A 16,384-nucleotide genomic window follows, 5' to 3' on the forward strand; every position below is an offset into this window, starting at 1 on the left:
GTTATCCAAGGCAATGATCATATATAGGCATCACGTCTAAGACAAGTAGACTGAATCCTTTCTGCATCTACTACTATTACTCCACCCATCGACCGCTATCCAGCATGCATCTAGAGTATTAAGTTCATAAAGAACGGAGTAACGCCTTAAGCAAGATGACATGATGTAGACAAGATAAACTCACGTATGAATAAACCCCATCTTTTTATCCTTAATAGCAATGATACAATATGTGTCATGTCCCCTACTATCACTGTGATTGAGCACCCGCAAGATCGAACCCATTACAAAGCACCTCTCCCATTACAAGATAAATCAATCTAGTTGGCCAAACCAAATCGATAGATCAGAGAGAAACACAAAGCTATAGTAATCATGTATAAAAGAGTCCAGAGAAAACTCAAATAATATTCATGGACAAATATCATCATAAACTCACAATTCATCGGATCCCAACAATAACACGGCAAAAAATGATTACATCGAGTAGAACTCCAAGAACATCAAGGAGAACATTGTATTGAAGATCAAATATAGAGGAGAAGCCATCTAGATACTAACTATGCACCCGCATGTCTGTGGTAAACTACTCACGCATCATCGGAAGGGCAACAAGGATGATGTAGAGCCCCTCCGTGATTGTTTCCCCCTCTGGTAGAGTGCTAGAAAAGGCCTCCAAATGGGGTCTCGCGAGAACAGGAACTTGCAGCGGTGGAAAATAATATTTCGTTGAATCCTTTGTTGGTTTCCTGATTTTAGAGAATTTATGGATCCAAAGTTAGGTCAAATAGAGCTATATGGGCCCCACGAGCCACCAGGGTGCGCCCTACCACCCTGTGGGTGCCCTGGTGCCTCGTGGGCCACTACTCCATCTTCTCGATCCCTCCCAAGCTTCCAGGGTCTCTTATGTCCAGAAAAAAATCTCCAAAAAAGTTTCGTGACATCTGGACTTCGTTTGGTACTGATATGCTAAAAAACTAAAAACAGACAAAAAACAATAACTGGCACTGGGCACTAAGTTAATAGGTTAGTCTGAAAAAATGTTATATAATTGCTTGTAAGTGTATATAAAGCATCCAAGATTGATACTATAATAGCGTGGAACAATAAAAAATTATAGATACGTTGGATACATATCAAATACCACTGTGCAATTTGCACTCGCAGTGGTGAAGATCTTCGGACCAGAGAACCTGAGAGAGGCAACCGTTGAGGACACAAAAAATGTTGGCAATTGGAGCAGCAAGACAATTGCCAGGTATGTTAGGTTCAGTTGATTGAATGCACTGGCAGTGGAAGAATTGCCCAAAATGTTTGCGTGCGCAATACCAAGATCAAGTCAAATAATCCACCATCATATTTGAAGCAGTGGCACCGCAGGACTTGTGAATTTGGCATGCTTTCTTTGCACGCCAGGTTCGTGCAATGATATCAATGTGTGCTCCAATGATCTCCTTTGTTCAAGAGCCTCTGTGATGGGGAAGATCCACCGTGCAACTATACCATCAATGGGTACAACTACACCATGTAGGAGATATGCCCTAGAAGCAATAATAAATGATATTATTTATCTCCAAGTTCATAATTATATTTATGTTCCATGCTATAACTGCTATGGTTCTCGAGTCTGCAATAACACGAGGCTCGGAGGAAGACTCAAATGCACGTGTGGAATAATAAACGGTAAGATGTATTCTTAGTCTGCCTCTAAGACTAGCTCAAGTGTTGCATGATGGTTCTGTTTTCCTGATCATGGGCATGTCAATGCCAGCAACTTTGAGGGCGCAATGTTAAGAGAACATTTGTGTTGAATCGACCCGGATTGATGTTATGCTATGAGATTCATTTGTCACAAGTTATTGGTACATAACACAAAGATGGTTAACATTTGCATGATTCCTTAGACCATGAGAGTAGCGAGTTTCTTCATGCTTGCTTCATGAACTTTGGGGTTTGTTAAATGTCATCCGTAAATGGGTGGCTATTACGGCGGCTTACGGGTTCATGGAAAAGTATGTCAAGTAACTTGATAGCTCAAGATTGGGATTTGCTCCTCCGACGATGGCGAGATATTCTCGGGCCCTCTTGGTGTTACAATATCCATCATCGTCTGGCCAGACACAGTGTGATTTGATCACAGGGATGCCGGAACACGGAAACGAGAAAAGAGAACAAAACCAGTAACGAGGTAACTAGCATAGTGGACACGTTGTTGATCCACGGGGATGCAAGTAAATCTCACCTCGGGTCTTTGTAACATATCGCGAAGCAACAGGAATAGCACACGACAACTGGAGGTTCACTCGAATATTCATTCGTGTGGGTATAGGGGTCAATATGGGTGTTCACGGCTCCGATGTTGATCATTGATCGGAAAGTGTTCCGGTCATGTCTATGCTTCACTGAACCTATAGGGTCACACGCTTAAGGGTCATCTATCTTCTGAATACTAGACAGGGAGTCCGAGAGAAATTTGCCAAAAAAGTTTCGGAGACAATGGAAGAGTTCCGGAGAGAGAATAGCAAAATTGTTTCGTAACACTGAAAAGTTGTTTCGGGATATACCATTAAGTCAATTTGGTTTCGGGACACGCCTGATAATTCTTGGAGGGTGCCAGAATTATTCTGAAAACTTCCGGAAATTTTTAGGGATAAAAACCGAAAATGTTTCGGAGCTGCCGGTACCGCTTTCGTTGTTTTTCGCAGAAGAAATTGACTAATCTGAAATTGTTTCAGAACGAATTCAAAATCATTTTAGTGGGTACTAGAATTATTCTAAGATCCACATAAATATTTTCGGATTTAATGGACGCGAAAAATTGTCTTCATGAATAGTAAAAACACATTCTTGTTTGCTTTTCGCAGATGAAAATCATTAAACTGAAATTGTTTCGGAACGCGTCAAAAATTATTTTAGTGGGTACTGGAAATGTTCTGAGCCCACATAAATATTTTCAGTTCGAACGGACGCTGAAAAATGTCATCATGAATAGTAAAAGTGCTTTTTGCTTGGCTTCTTGGAGAAGCCACCTTGAGGGCCTTTTGGTATTATCCCCTTGGCTTCTTGGAGAAGCCACCCTTGGGCTTGGCCTATAAATAGGGGTGTAGGGGGCTGCCTAAAGACACACTCTTTCTCACATACAAGTGCCATGCATGATCTGGCTTCTCTCTCCCTCCCAGCGAAATAGTTTCGTAGAGCCGAAAGGCTGTCCGGGTTCCGGTGGGAACTAGTTCTGGACGGCGAAGCCCTGCCGAATAGATGACACCGTATGTGTGCAACCCCGTAGAGAGGTCGTAGTTTTGATCCTTTTGCCCGAGGGGCTGTTTTGAGAGTGCCTCCCGAAGGGCTGTCCAAGTGACGGTCCGAGTTCTGTGAGTCCTCCCGAAGGGCTGTTCGAGTGACCGTCCGAGTTTTGAGGGTCCTCCCAAAGGGCTGTCCACGACACAGTCCGAGGGACTGTTCGACCACCTCCCAGAGGGTTGTCCGTGGGGCGGGTGAGGGTATACATCCTCGCGGTTGTGAGGTTGTAAATCCTAGCTGCGGGGATCTGCACCGCTGTTCGTCATCGACTCTACTTCCGCTGCGCTACGAGTTGGTAACGAAAAAGATCAAACCATGTATGCAGTCTCCATAGTGGTCCTGGGCTGGTGCGTATGTCAGAATTTTTTTGTTTTCTGCTGTGTTACCCCACACACCATGGGGGATACTACCTTGCCGATGGCATCTATTCTCAGTGGGCGGCGTTTATGAAGATCATATCTGATTCCCAAGGCAACAAACAAACCTGCTTTGCAACAATGCAAGAGGCAGTTAGGAAGGATGCGGAGAGGGCATTTGGAGTTCTCTAACCTCGTTGGGGTATTGTTCTTGAAGCTACGATGATGTGGGAACCGAAGACACTTTGGCAGCTCATGACATGTTGTGTTATCTTGCACAACATGATTATCAAGGATGAGGGTGAACGGGCAGCCCACACGCATGATTTTGAGAAGCTCGGTGTTCAGGTCCTCCTCCCGGAAGAAGAGGCAGAGAGCATTGCCAACTTTCTGGAGATGCACGTACAACTGCAAGATCAACAAGTGCATATGCAACTTCTGGACAATCTTTTTGAGCATATGGAAATAAGTAAACTTGTCTTTTATTTTATCAATTATGCATTATGACTAATATTTAACATATTTTTAGATAGCCGGCTATAGCTCCGCTATAGCCTTTTCAGTAGGGTGTCGCTAAATGATCGCCTTCACAAATAGCCCGCTATAGCTGATTTGGAGGCCCGCTGCTATTTTTCATAGCTCAATATTTAAAACATTGATATTTATGATTAAACTATATTTGGATTACCGTACTATTAAAAATGAACTATTTGTTTAGTTGTGCACTAAACTATGTTTGTCTAAAATGTTCGACGTGCATGTGTTTGCAGTGATTTGGTGTTTTGAAAATGGAAACCGTGGTTGCAAATGTCAAGATTTGATGTCCGCTCGGTCACTGTTCACGGACGCGTCCATGGGTATAAGTGCTCGGATTAGCAATCTGTGGTTGTAGATGCTCTAACACATAATAGGAAATTGGTTAGAGTTGCTGTAAAGAAAAAACTGGGTCATATTCAAATAAGAGTTAAAAGCATCGGGAGTCCTACAACTTGCACTGAATGTGATGGTTTTGTCCTAGAACTTGCATATTGACCCTATCGAGTCCTTGAACTTGCATCAAATGGGCAAATTTGATGCTGACCAATCACAGAGCAACATGTGGATGTGTGAGTGCCGACCCGGTCAGCGCACGACATTTTACAAAGAGGCCCCTGCCTTTGGTTTGAATCTGTCCGGCGTCGTGCCGCCCGAGCTGGCCACCATCTCCTCCTCGATGCCCTTGTCCTTCATCAGCTCCAGGTCGAACACCTCCGACGTCCACTCCTCCCGCACCACCGACTGCACCCACCGCGGCAGCTCCGCCACCACGCCGCCATTGGGCAGCTCGCTGCCCGGGCACCACCCCATCAGCAGCTCCAGCAGCACCACCCCGAGCGCGTACACGTCGCCCTTCTGCGACGCCCACGGCCGGGACGCCGGCGCCGGCGCCTCGAGCGCATGGTACCCCGTCGAGCTCGCCGCCGGCGACGACGTGCCCAACTGCGCCAGCCCGCAGTCAGCGAGGCGGGCCTCGCCCGACCCGTCGAGCAGGATGTTGGTGCTCTTGAAGTTGTCGTGCACCAGCTTGGGCGTCATCCCGCCGCGCCAGCTCGCGTGGTGGATGTAGGCGAGACCGCGCGCGGCGCCCACCGCGATGCGCATGCGCGCCGCCCAGTCCAACAGCGTCCGGTCCAGCCCTCGGTTACCTGTGACGACAGACGGACGTTTCCATCTTCAATTCAGCAACAGAAGCAGCAAGTGTTCGACAGAATTAATGGCGTAAGGCTCTGGAGAATTAAGCGGAGGAGAGGACTTGCCGTGGAGGAGGGAGAAGAGGCTGCCGTTGGGCATGAACTTGTAGACGAGGAGCTTCTCGTCGCGGGCGTAGTAGTAGGCGTTGAGCGGCACGACGTTGGGGTGGCGAAGGTGGCCGAGCACGACCATGTGGCGCTCGAAGTCCTTCTTGGTCGACGCCGCCGCGGGCGCCGCGTCGCGCAACCGCTTCACGGCCACGACGCTGCCGTCGTCGAGCACCGCCTTGTACGCCGTGCCGTAGCCGCCTTTGCCGAGCATCTCCGCAGACGCGCGCAGCAGCTCCTCCAGCTCGAACCGCCTCCCACCGGCGTCCTCCAGAAACACCATCTTTCCACACTCGTACGTGCCACCGGCCGCCGTGACCACTCCGGCAGCGCCGTACGGGCTGGAGGAGTAGATGATCTTCTCCCCCTCGTGGTGGCGCCTGTCGCTGGGCCGCCCGGAGAGGCGCGGCCAGAAGTAGCAGAAGAGCAGCGCGGCCACGAGCCCGACCACGGCGAAGTCCGCGGCTACAACTGCGGCTACGACCCCGTGGCTCATCTTCCCCTTGCCTTCCTGCAGGTTCGACGAGGGCGAAGTGCCATGGTAGCGGCAGGAGGGCACGGGGACGCGTTCCGCATCTCCTCTTGCACGGCGGGAGCGGCGCGCCGCACAGGCCGGTGTCCCCGCCGAATGCCTCGGCCGGAAACCCCGCCATCGCCCACCGGAATCCTCGCAGACAAGAGATTGTTGGACATGTTGAGATCCTGCAGCCTCGGCAGGGCAATGCCGTCGACCCCGCCGGTGAACCTGTTGGAGTCGAGCCTGAGCGTGATCAGCCGGTTGAGCCGGGCGAGCTCGGGCGGCACGACGCCGGACAGATTCAAACCAAAGGCAGGGGCCTCTTTGCAAAATGCCACATGCCGACCGGGTCGGCACCCACGCGTCCACATGTTGCTCTGTGATTGATCAGCGCCAAATTTGCACATTTGATGCAAGTTCAAGGACTGAGTAGGGTAAAAATGCAAGTTCTACTAGGACTAAACCATCACATTCAGCGCAAGTTGTAGGACTTCAAGCACGGTCTGTCTGCTCGTGACTATGGAGCATCTTCTAGCTTCTACTCCTAGTCCATTCAAAAACAAATCCTAGGTTCTACTCCTAGCTGCGCACCCCCACCCCTAAGCTCCCACCCTGTCTCGATTTCACCAAAAGGATTCCCGTTCCATCCACAGGGATACATACTCCTGTATATTTCCTCTTCCTTTTTAAACCCAGGGACACAACATTTTCCCTCCGACCCACCAATTTTCTTCAGATTTTGACAAAGTTCAAACCAGCCTCTGGATGAAAAATGCTCCCTCCCAGCCCTGAAAAATTTCCGGAACTTTGGCCATCAATTAAGCCGGCACACAGAGAGAGAGAGAGTAGTAGCATATGAACAGTGAGATTGGACAGCACGCGCCACAGTGCTCTGCACTCCCGTCGCTGACACACGCACACATTTCACCACAGAGCACAGAGCGGTCAATCCAGCCAGCCAGCAAAGCAAACCAAGCAAGCAGGCGGCACAGCTCCTCACAACAAACGCAAAAAACCAAGAGCCAAAAGCAAAAGCACCAAACACATCTCAAAAGCCCACATTTCCACCTCGCAAAACGAAGCGGCGAAATTGCCCACCAAAAGCCGGAAACCCCATGGAAAGAAAGAATCGCCGGGTCCATTTACCACTTTACCCTCCACCACTACCTAAAGTCCTAAACTTTGGCCCCATCCCACCCACACAGTCCGAGCCTCACTACACAGTGCCCACACTCCCCACTCCACTCCACTCCCCACTCACCCCTGCCGCTCCAATGGCCGCCGCCGCCGCCTCGCCCGCGCTATCACCTCTACTCCTCCCCCTGTTTCTCCTGACGGTTCTTGCTGTGGCGGCGAGGGACGAGGGGGAGGCGAGGGCGCTGGCGGCGCTGAGGGCGGCGCTGGACCCGGCGGGCCGGGTGCTGGGCTCGTGGGACCGGGCGGCCGACCCCTGCGGCGGCGGCTACGTCGGCGTCGCCTGCGACCGCGAGGGCCGCGTCACGGCCGTCTCGCTGCAGGGCCGCGGCCTCTCCGGCACGCTCCCGCCGGCCGTCGCCGGGCTGCGCCGGCTCCGGGGGCTCTACCTGCACTACAACGGCCTCAAGGGCCCCATCCCCCGGGAGATTGGGGGCCTCGCCGAGCTCGCCGACCTCTACCTCGACGTCAACCACCTCTCCGGCCCCGTGCCCGCCGAGATTGCCGCCATGGCGAATCTCCAAGGTGAGCTTTTCTGTCAGGGCTTGTTCTCGGCTCAGTCAGAGGATGCATCTTACCTGCATCTCGTTGGTTCTTTTCTTGGCTAGATGGTGGATTTTTCCCTGTCACATTATTTGTACCGTTTCTTCTAGAGTTTCCGCTGCTTTTTGTGCTAGATTAGTAGCTTGGACTATCAGGCTTGCTTAGATTTGAACATTGGGGGAAAAGTTGTATGAACAAACCCTAAAAAAAACCTTGAATGAATCCCAAACGGAGAAGCATCCCATTGCTCACTGTCGTACCTACGGCCGTTTCTTTTCTTCCTTTGGTTGTTTCTGCCGACGTTTTGCCATACAGCCAGCACTTCATTTATTACAGTCCATTTCAAAATCTCCAGGCGGGTTCGGTTCATTTATTGACCCCACCCACCGTACTATACTACAAAGTTCAGATAATTTTTGGGAGAGAACAGCAGACGCTCTCATCAATGTGCAGATCCAGTGCTACTACTCGTTTGGTCGTGCAGTAGTACTGTACTCGTTTGGTGGCCATAAATCTTAGCAGCAGCAGCACCAACGGTTTGCTTTTGAAATGGGCAGCCCGTTTTGCTTCTGTGCCAGCCTCTCGTTCTGTATGCTTCCATTCCTGGCCGTCTTCCGGGAGCAGTGCGGCAGCCACGTGACCGTCTCATTTGATTTATTGTTAGTTTGGTGCCTTGTTTGACTCTGCGTGGGTACAGGACAAATGGTGTTTCTTGGGGTTGAAAAATGGGGCTTCACTTTAGTTTGGATCCACTTGGCTCTCTACAGATTCCCTTTGTGCCAAACTACAGCCTGGATCTTGACTTAAACCACTTGAGCAGACAAGTGGGGATTTCTGTGATTTGATTTGGTTTTCAGATGTTTCTGTCCGATTTCGGTGGTTTTTCAGAGAATGTACTAATGGAAGAACAATATCTTCTCCGTTCTTTAGCCTCAAAGCGGTTGATTTTCTGTGATAAGATCTTTTGTGGGGCCAATATTTATATTCACTGCTGTATTATTGGAGTTGAAAATCTGCATTGTCAGTTTGACTCCTGCATAGGTAAATGACAAATGGCGATTTCTTGGAGTTGAAAACTTGTGATTTTCACTTTGTTTAGAGCCCCACTTGGCTCTGTATAGATTCCCTTCGTGGCAACTTCTGGGCAGATTCACTGCTATGGCTCTGTATACATTTGGATTTTCTCTGATTTGATTTGGTTTTCTCATGTTTACTGTCCAATATCCTAGTTCTTTCAGTGAATGTATTGTGGAAAGAACAAAATTGTTGTGTTCTTTAGCGTCAAAGTGGTTGATTTGCAGTGTGAAAGATTACTTCAGGGATTTACTAATTTACTTACCCATGTCCTCATCGTTTGCAGTGTTGCAGCTGGGCTACAACCAGTTGACAGGCAGCATACCGCCCCAGCTCGGCAACCTGAACAAGCTTGCTGTCCTTGCACTGCAGTCTAACCAGCTGACCGGAGCCATTCCCGCAACCCTCGGCGACTTGACTCAGCTGACTCGGGCCGATCTGAGCTTCAACAACCTATTTGGCTCGATCCCTTCAAAGATCGCAGATGTTCCGTCGCTCGAGGTCTTCGATGTTCGCAATAACACTCTGTCAGGGAGTGTCCCTGCTGGTAACAAACCAGGCTCTTGCTCAACCTTTTTGTAGGTCAATTTTTAACCTTCATAATTGTATTAACTATTGTGATTTGGTTTTGGATGCTAGGTTTGAAGAGACTGAGTGGAGGGTTCCAGTATGTGAATAACAAGGGGCTTTGTGGAGCTGAGTTCATTTCTCTTGATCTTTGTACCTCTACAGAGGATGGGCTGAGGCCCAGCAAGCCTGAGCCGTTTGGCCCGGATGGCACTGTCAAGACAGGGCAAGTACCCCAGTCGGTGGATCCGCACACGACGAAATCTGCAAAGGCCTCTGCAGGTGTTCTTATAGTTGGTGTTCTTGCTGTGGTCATCGGTGCCGCATTCTGTGGGATATTTGCATTCTCGTATTATCGCCGGCAGAAGCAAAAGATTGGCAGCTCACTCGAGGTTTCTGATAGCAGGCTCAGCACTGACCATTTCCAGCAGAAGGAAGCCTGCCGAAGGAGTGCTTCTCCTCTGATCAGTGTGGAGTACTCAAATGGATGGGACACCATGTCAGGTGGAGGCTGCGGATCATCCGGTGAGGTTGGCGATAGCTTCAGGTTCAACCTTGAGGAGGTCGAGTGTGCGACTCAGTACTTTTCTGAGGTTAACTTACTAGGCAAGAGCGGCTTTGCTGCGACATTCAAGGGGATACTGAGGGATGGGTCTGTTGTCGCGGTTAAGAGCCTCAATAAGACAAGTTGCAAGCAAGAGGAGTCGGATTTCCTGAGAGGCTTGAAGACGCTCACCATGCTGCGACATGAGAACCTTGTCGGCCTGAGGGGCTTCTGCTGCTCCAGGGGGAGGGGGGAGTGCTTTCTTGTGTATGACTTCATGGTTAATGGGTGTTTGTCGCATTATCTCGATGTTAAGGATGGTTCTGAAGCTAGTGTTCTTGATTGGCCTACAAGAGTTTCTATCATCAGAGGCATTGCAAAAGGTACATATCTATTGTAGCTCAAGTATGTATTAAGACTGTTATGTCTGGTTAAACTCACATGTACTCGGCGTATTTTGATCTGTTATGACTGGAGTATTTTGATCCTTATCAATCTGTTGATCATTTGCAGGTATCGAGTACCTACACAGCAAGAAGAGCAACAAGCCATCACTAGTGCACCAGAACATATCGGCTGAGAAAATTCTTCTTGACCACCATTTCGCTCCACGGCTGTCAGTCCCAGGACTGCACAAGCTCCTTGCCGACGATGTTGTCTTCTCAGCCCTGAAGGCCAGCGCAGCTATGGGTTATCTAGCCCCTGAGTACGCCAACACGGGACGCTTCACCGAGAAGAGCGATGTCTTCGCCTTTGGGATCATTGTTCTCCAGATCATCACAGGCAAGAGGGCCGTCTCACAAGTGAAGATAGGCACTGCCACCAGCGACCTTGAAGGCCTGATAGATCCCAACCTCGGCGGCATCTTCTCGAGGACCGAGGCTGCCAAGCTTGCAGAGGTGGCCACGCATTGCACACACGAAGCAGCAAGTCAGAGGCTGACGATGGATGCTGTGGTTCTGCAACTCATCGGTTGATGCCGAAGATCTGAAATGAGCTGATGAAGATGTCTTTTGGGAGGCCTTTTGTAGTAGTAAGCTGGAGGACGGTAGTGGTCCAGTTGCCACCCTACGAGGTCTTTTGTTGTAGTAACCTGACCTGCTAATGTGGACCATGTCTACACTAATTCACTAGTCACATTCCAAGTGATCTCACTTCTCACCATTTATGTTTAAGCATCACATTCTCTTTGCCACTGTAATATGCTCAAAGATTGTGCATGTATGAGATGATGAACCATTGGTTCTCTAGATTAGTATGCAAAAATGTTGAATGTGTGAGCCATTTGGTTCAAGGATTTTAGCATCTGTAGTGTAAACTTTGATGGCTTTGTGCCACTGCCAGAGTGCCATTGCTTGCATTCAAGTGCTCTACCGTATGTTTAAGGCCTAAAACAATTCTTTTTTTCCAAAAGAATGATTCTGTTCTTTGATTGCTTCCCGTGAAAAGGTTATGTACAGAGAATATATTAGAGCTCTTCTTGGTGTCACGTGTGGATTTGTTTCTCCATCTAGTTATAGTAGGTGTCCGTTTTGTGTCTTCCTCCGCTGATAGGCAAGCGTAGTGTAATTTTATGAAAGAAAAGCATTAATAATCTTGAGTCGAGAAGTGACAAAATGTGGTAGGAAGAGTTTTTTTTTAGGGTACGGAAGAGATGCCAACAGTATACATTTTGTGACATGGAGTTTGTATTTCTTAATTGAATTTGTGGTCAAAATTTAACCCAAAGCACAAGGTGCCCAATAACCACCGAAGGAGAAACTAATAGTTTTCTTTTTAGCAAGTGATAGCTAATATGACAGTGAGATATCTGATGTAGTAAATTATACTCCCTCAGTAAACAAATATAAGAGCATTTAGATCACTAAAGTAATGATCTAAACGCTCTTATATTTCTTTATGGAGGGAGTAGTTGTAAACACAAATACGAGGGGCCAATAAACCCGGACGGAGAAAGTAAAAGCTGATATGAATAGTAAAATACCTGATCTAGTATAGTAGTAAACCATATTCTACCTAGAGTTCAAACCAATAAGAATAGTTTTTCTTTCTAAATGACCAAAACATAAAACTAGCTGCAAACAACAGAAGTACTCCAAGTGAACTGCTGACCTGGGCTGTACTGTAGCACGGGTCAACTTTAAAATTTGAACCTCCCAAGCAAAATAAGATAGGACATGAACAGTTACGATTTTCAGCATCTTGCGGGCAGGATTCAGAGACGCAGGCGTGAGCACGCTTCTGCCTTTTTGCTGCCCACTGAGCAAACGTTGGGTCTGTTAAAAAAAGGAGCTGCCAATACTGTCCTCCTTCAAAACTTGAGCCATGTGAGTGCTGTCACAGAAACTTGGCACTATTGTTTCGACGCAGTTAAAAATAGGAGCTGAAACAATGAAATTACTGACAAGGACTGGAAAGGGTAGAATAGTCATGTTTCACTCTTGCTGCAAGTGTATAGTGAAAAGAGCCGGCGCTGCAGTCGTCTAGGAAAACCAAATTAAATCGATGGTCACTCAAGTGTGAGATCTTTTTTTTTCTCATGTTGGTTTTCTTCACGTACAGCTCCAACAATTGAAGCCGCCGCCACCCCCTTTCACACTCCCTCTCGGTCCCCTTTCTCCCAATCTGACCTAGTGCTTCAAACTGTCGCCGCCCTCTCCTCGCTGTCGCAGGAGCTCTGCGGGGCAAAGCCCATGCGGCAGATGATAGCGGCGGCGGGGGGGGGGGGGGGGGGGGGTGCTTCCTCCGCCGCGGCTCCAGGATGCAGTTGCGGTGGAGATCTGCGCGGGTGTCCATGACGTGTGCGTCGTCCGGCGTCGACGGCGCACCTATGCGGGCCCCTCCGCCATCGATGTGCAGCTACGGTCGTACGGTTTTCGAGCAGATATCACCCATGGGCGCTTTCAATGATGGAGGAGGTCAATCTGGTGGTCCAGCCCGGGGATGGACACGAATTTGCGAGTGAAAGCTTGGTTAACAAAAATTATCATTTATCGCCTCGAGGATGAGCAAGAATTAAGCTTGGGGATGCTGATACGTCTCCAATATAACTATAATATTTGATTGTTTTCGAAAGTGCTCTTTTGATCCTGAGCTCATATGCTTCTGCATGAACAGTAAATAAAAAAAAAGTAGAAAGATTAAAAAAATCTATTTTTTTGTGATGAACATTGATGAATGTTCTAATTGCTTGCAAAATTTCAGATCAAACTGACATTTACGGAGGTCTGGGCAAAAATAACGAAATCGATGCTACAAAATGCTTCCAACTATAGTCTTTTTAGAGCATCAGTTTTATTATTTTTGTACAGACCTCCACGAATGTCATTTCAGCCAGAAATTTTGCACGCACTTAGAAATTTTGTCAATGTTCATCACCAAAAAAAACAGATTAAAAAAAATTTACTATTTTTTTTTTCGATTTTACTGTTCAAGCGGGAGCATATGAGCTCGGGATCAACTACTACATGTCCGATTGTTTCGTGCTATTATATTATCAATCTTTTATGCTTTATATGTAATTTTATATCGTTTTCGGGAACCTATGAACCTAGTGCCCAGTCCAATTCCTATTTTGCCTAGTTTTTGGACAAGAAGGAATCCTAGAAGCCTCGGAGGAAGACCAGACGCTGCACGAGAGAGACACGAGCTCACAGGGCACGGCCCTAAAGGGGTGTTGCCTGAGCTTGTGTCCCGCTCGCAACTTCGTTTGACCTAATTTTAGGCCCATAAATTCCCTAAAATCCCGAAACCACTAGAGCGAGACCCGAAACAGTTATTCCATCGTCGCGAGCCTCTGTTCTTCCACGATACCATCTGGAGCCTCCACAGCACTCCTCCACATGAGGAACCGACCACGGAGGGCCTCTACATCAACTTTGCTTCCTCTCCGATGATGCAGGAGTAGTTCCTCACAGGACCTATGGGTCCGTAGCAGTAGCTAGATCTCTCTCCCCCCCTCTCTCTCTCTCTGATTTTTAGTATGATGTTCTCTTTGGAAATCTATATGATGTAATCCTTTTGTGTTGTGTGTTTTTTGGGTCTAATGAATTGTGGGTTTATCATCAGATTATTCATCGAAAGTAATTGAGTTATTTTTGAACTTTATTATTTGTGATTGTTATAGCTATATAATGCTTTCCGATCTATGCATTTTCTTTGGCCAAGTCAATGGTTAGATCTTCAGTTGAAATGGTGCATAGTAGTAGGTGCAATCTTGCGGTATCATCACTCTATGAAAAGAGGAGTAGTGAGACACGTATTTGTATTGTTGCTAATAAGGGTAAAATGACGGAGTTCGATCATATTGCTTGGTCTTATTTTGTCTATATTATGTCATAATGCTTAAAACATTACTCTGTTTGTTCTGAACTTAATACCTAGAGAGGCAAGCATAGAAGCACCCTCGAAGTGGAGTAATAGTAGTAGATGCAAATGGATGTCGGTCTACTTGTCACAGACGTAACGCCTATGTGCTTTTCTACCAATTGTCCAACAGTAATTTGTGTACCCACCGTTTGCTATGTTCTCGAGAGAGATGTCTCTAGTGAAAACTATGCCCCTGGATCCATTCACCTCCTATTAATAAAGCCCTAAATATCTTGCTGCAATTTATTTACTTCCATTTACTTTTGCAATTTATATCTCTACCAGTATCAGAACTAATCCTTGCAATTAACGAGTACAAGGGGATTGAAAACCCTCTTGGCCCACGTTGAGTGCAAATATATTTTTGTGTGTGTGCAGGTAATGTCGACCTTTGTTTGCGTGAACCTCCTATTGGGTCGATAAAACCTTGATTCTTTACCGAGGAAAATATTATCTGCTACTATACTACTTCACCCTTCCTCTTCAGTGAATTCTCAACATTTATCGCAAGTAGCATTCACCACCCAGGTCCACCGACATCATGGTGCACCCACCATGGTAGTAGGAGTAAAAGGCATCTCCTTTCACTCCTAGCCTAGCATCAGCCACGATGTCTGGATCGACACCTCCACGACAGGAGGCGTCGACACCTGCACCTCTAGCCAGTCCTGGTGGACCGCTGAGACACAATTCCATGACTATCGATGCCCGACGGACGTGATGTCCCGACCATCACCAACATCCACCGTACCCGCGAGGAGAGGGAACTCGACACCCGCGGTCACCACCCAGACCGAGTCCTCCATCGTCTACCAGGAGCGAGCTTCGACCCGTTCCGGGCCCAAAACTGGTCAACCAAGCACGAGTTCCCAGTCATGGCCGTCTCTGCCGATTGAGAACCTCGCGCCACTGGCACGGACTGGGAAAAAGAGAGGCACCACCACCACCCACACCCCATCGCTGACCGCCGCCACCTAAGTTGCATCAACTGAGCCATCGTAGAGCGATGCACCACCAGATCCGGTAGAACCATGGGTCGACCGGCTTAAAGCATACTTGCCATAACCATGGGTCGACCGGGTCAAGGAATGGGGTCGCGAGACGACGGTCGGTGATGGTGAAATCGATGGGTCCACTTAGCGTAGGGTCCCATAGACGTTAGTTCGTGACCCGTGACGTTACCCTGGGTCGATCGATTCGGGTCGATACAGATTATCAGTATAAAATGTTGTATATTATTATCACTAGTAGAAAATGGGCCGTTAGTCCCGGTTCCAGAGGGTCTTTAGTCCCGGTTCTGGAACCCAGGACAAACGCCCAAAACCTTTAGCCCGGTTGGCTTACAAACCGGGACTAAAGGAGATCCACGTGGCCGCTGTCTGGAGCTCCACCTTTAGTCTCGGTTGTTAACACCAACCGGGACTAAAGGATGTTTTTTTGTTTTTTTTTCTAAATTAATTTTTATTGAACTTTTTCTTAATTTCTTTTCCAATTTTCAAATTTCCGAATTATTTGACAATTTAGTCTCTAATCACCCCTCATCACTGCTCAAGTGTGGAGCACCCATTCCAAATCGTCCCACTTCCCGACTGGTCACCCATCATCTCACAAATCCAGCCTAAGCACACTTAACTTCCGAGTTCTATTCTCCCTAGTTTTCAAGTCTGCACTTATTGTTTTCCTAACAATAGTAAGCTGTCAATCCTATTAACCCTTAGGAGTTGAACTTTAGCATGAAGTCACACCATTTCACCGTTTGAGTTTGAAACTATTATTCTAAAAATATTAATTATTTAGTGATACGTCCATTTTGCATCATGCTTTTATATCAATATTTATTGCATTATGGGCTGTTATTACTCATTATATCTCGATACTTATGGCTATTCTCTCTTATTTTACAAGGTTTACCATGAAGAGGGGGAATGCCGGCAGCTGGAATTCTGGCTGGAAAAGGAGCAAACGTTGGAAACATATTCTGCACAACTCCAAAAGACCTAAGACTCCACGAAACAACCTTTTGGATTTATTAAGGAATTATGAGCAAAAGAAATAGGCCAAGGGGCCCACACCCTGTCCAGGA

The 16,384-nt window shown here is 47.6% G+C and overlaps 2 protein-coding genes across 2 annotated transcripts; one reads left to right on the forward strand and one right to left on the reverse strand.

Annotated features, from left to right (window-relative positions):
• Nucleotides 1–4,592: 4,592 nt before the first annotated feature.
• LOC123087854 (probable leucine-rich repeat receptor-like protein kinase At1g68400) lies at nt 4,593–6,665 on the reverse strand. Its single transcript, XM_044509972.1, has 2 exons — nt 5,453–6,665; nt 4,593–5,341 (listed from the first exon to the last, which is right to left on the reverse strand). The coding sequence occupies exons 1-2, from the start codon at nt 5,988–5,990 to the stop codon at nt 4,794–4,796; spliced, it is 1,086 nt and encodes a 361-aa protein (XP_044365907.1). The 5' UTR covers nt 5,991–6,665; the 3' UTR covers nt 4,593–4,793.
• Nucleotides 6,666–7,145: 480 nt separating this feature from the next.
• Nucleotides 7,146–11,238, forward strand: LOC123087853 (LRR receptor-like serine/threonine-protein kinase FEI 1). The gene is made up of 4 exons (XM_044509971.1): nt 7,146–7,730; nt 9,109–9,369; nt 9,462–10,316; nt 10,447–11,238. The coding sequence occupies exons 1-4, from the start codon at nt 7,286–7,288 to the stop codon at nt 10,908–10,910; spliced, it is 2,025 nt and encodes a 674-aa protein (XP_044365906.1). The 5' UTR covers nt 7,146–7,285; the 3' UTR covers nt 10,911–11,238.
• Nucleotides 11,239–16,384: the final 5,146 nt, after the last annotated feature.

The sequence above is a fragment of the Triticum aestivum genome, chromosome 4A (assembly GCF_018294505.1).
Source record: "Triticum aestivum cultivar Chinese Spring chromosome 4A, IWGSC CS RefSeq v2.1, whole genome shotgun sequence".
Classification (NCBI taxonomy): Eukaryota; Viridiplantae; Streptophyta; class Magnoliopsida; order Poales; family Poaceae; genus Triticum; species Triticum aestivum.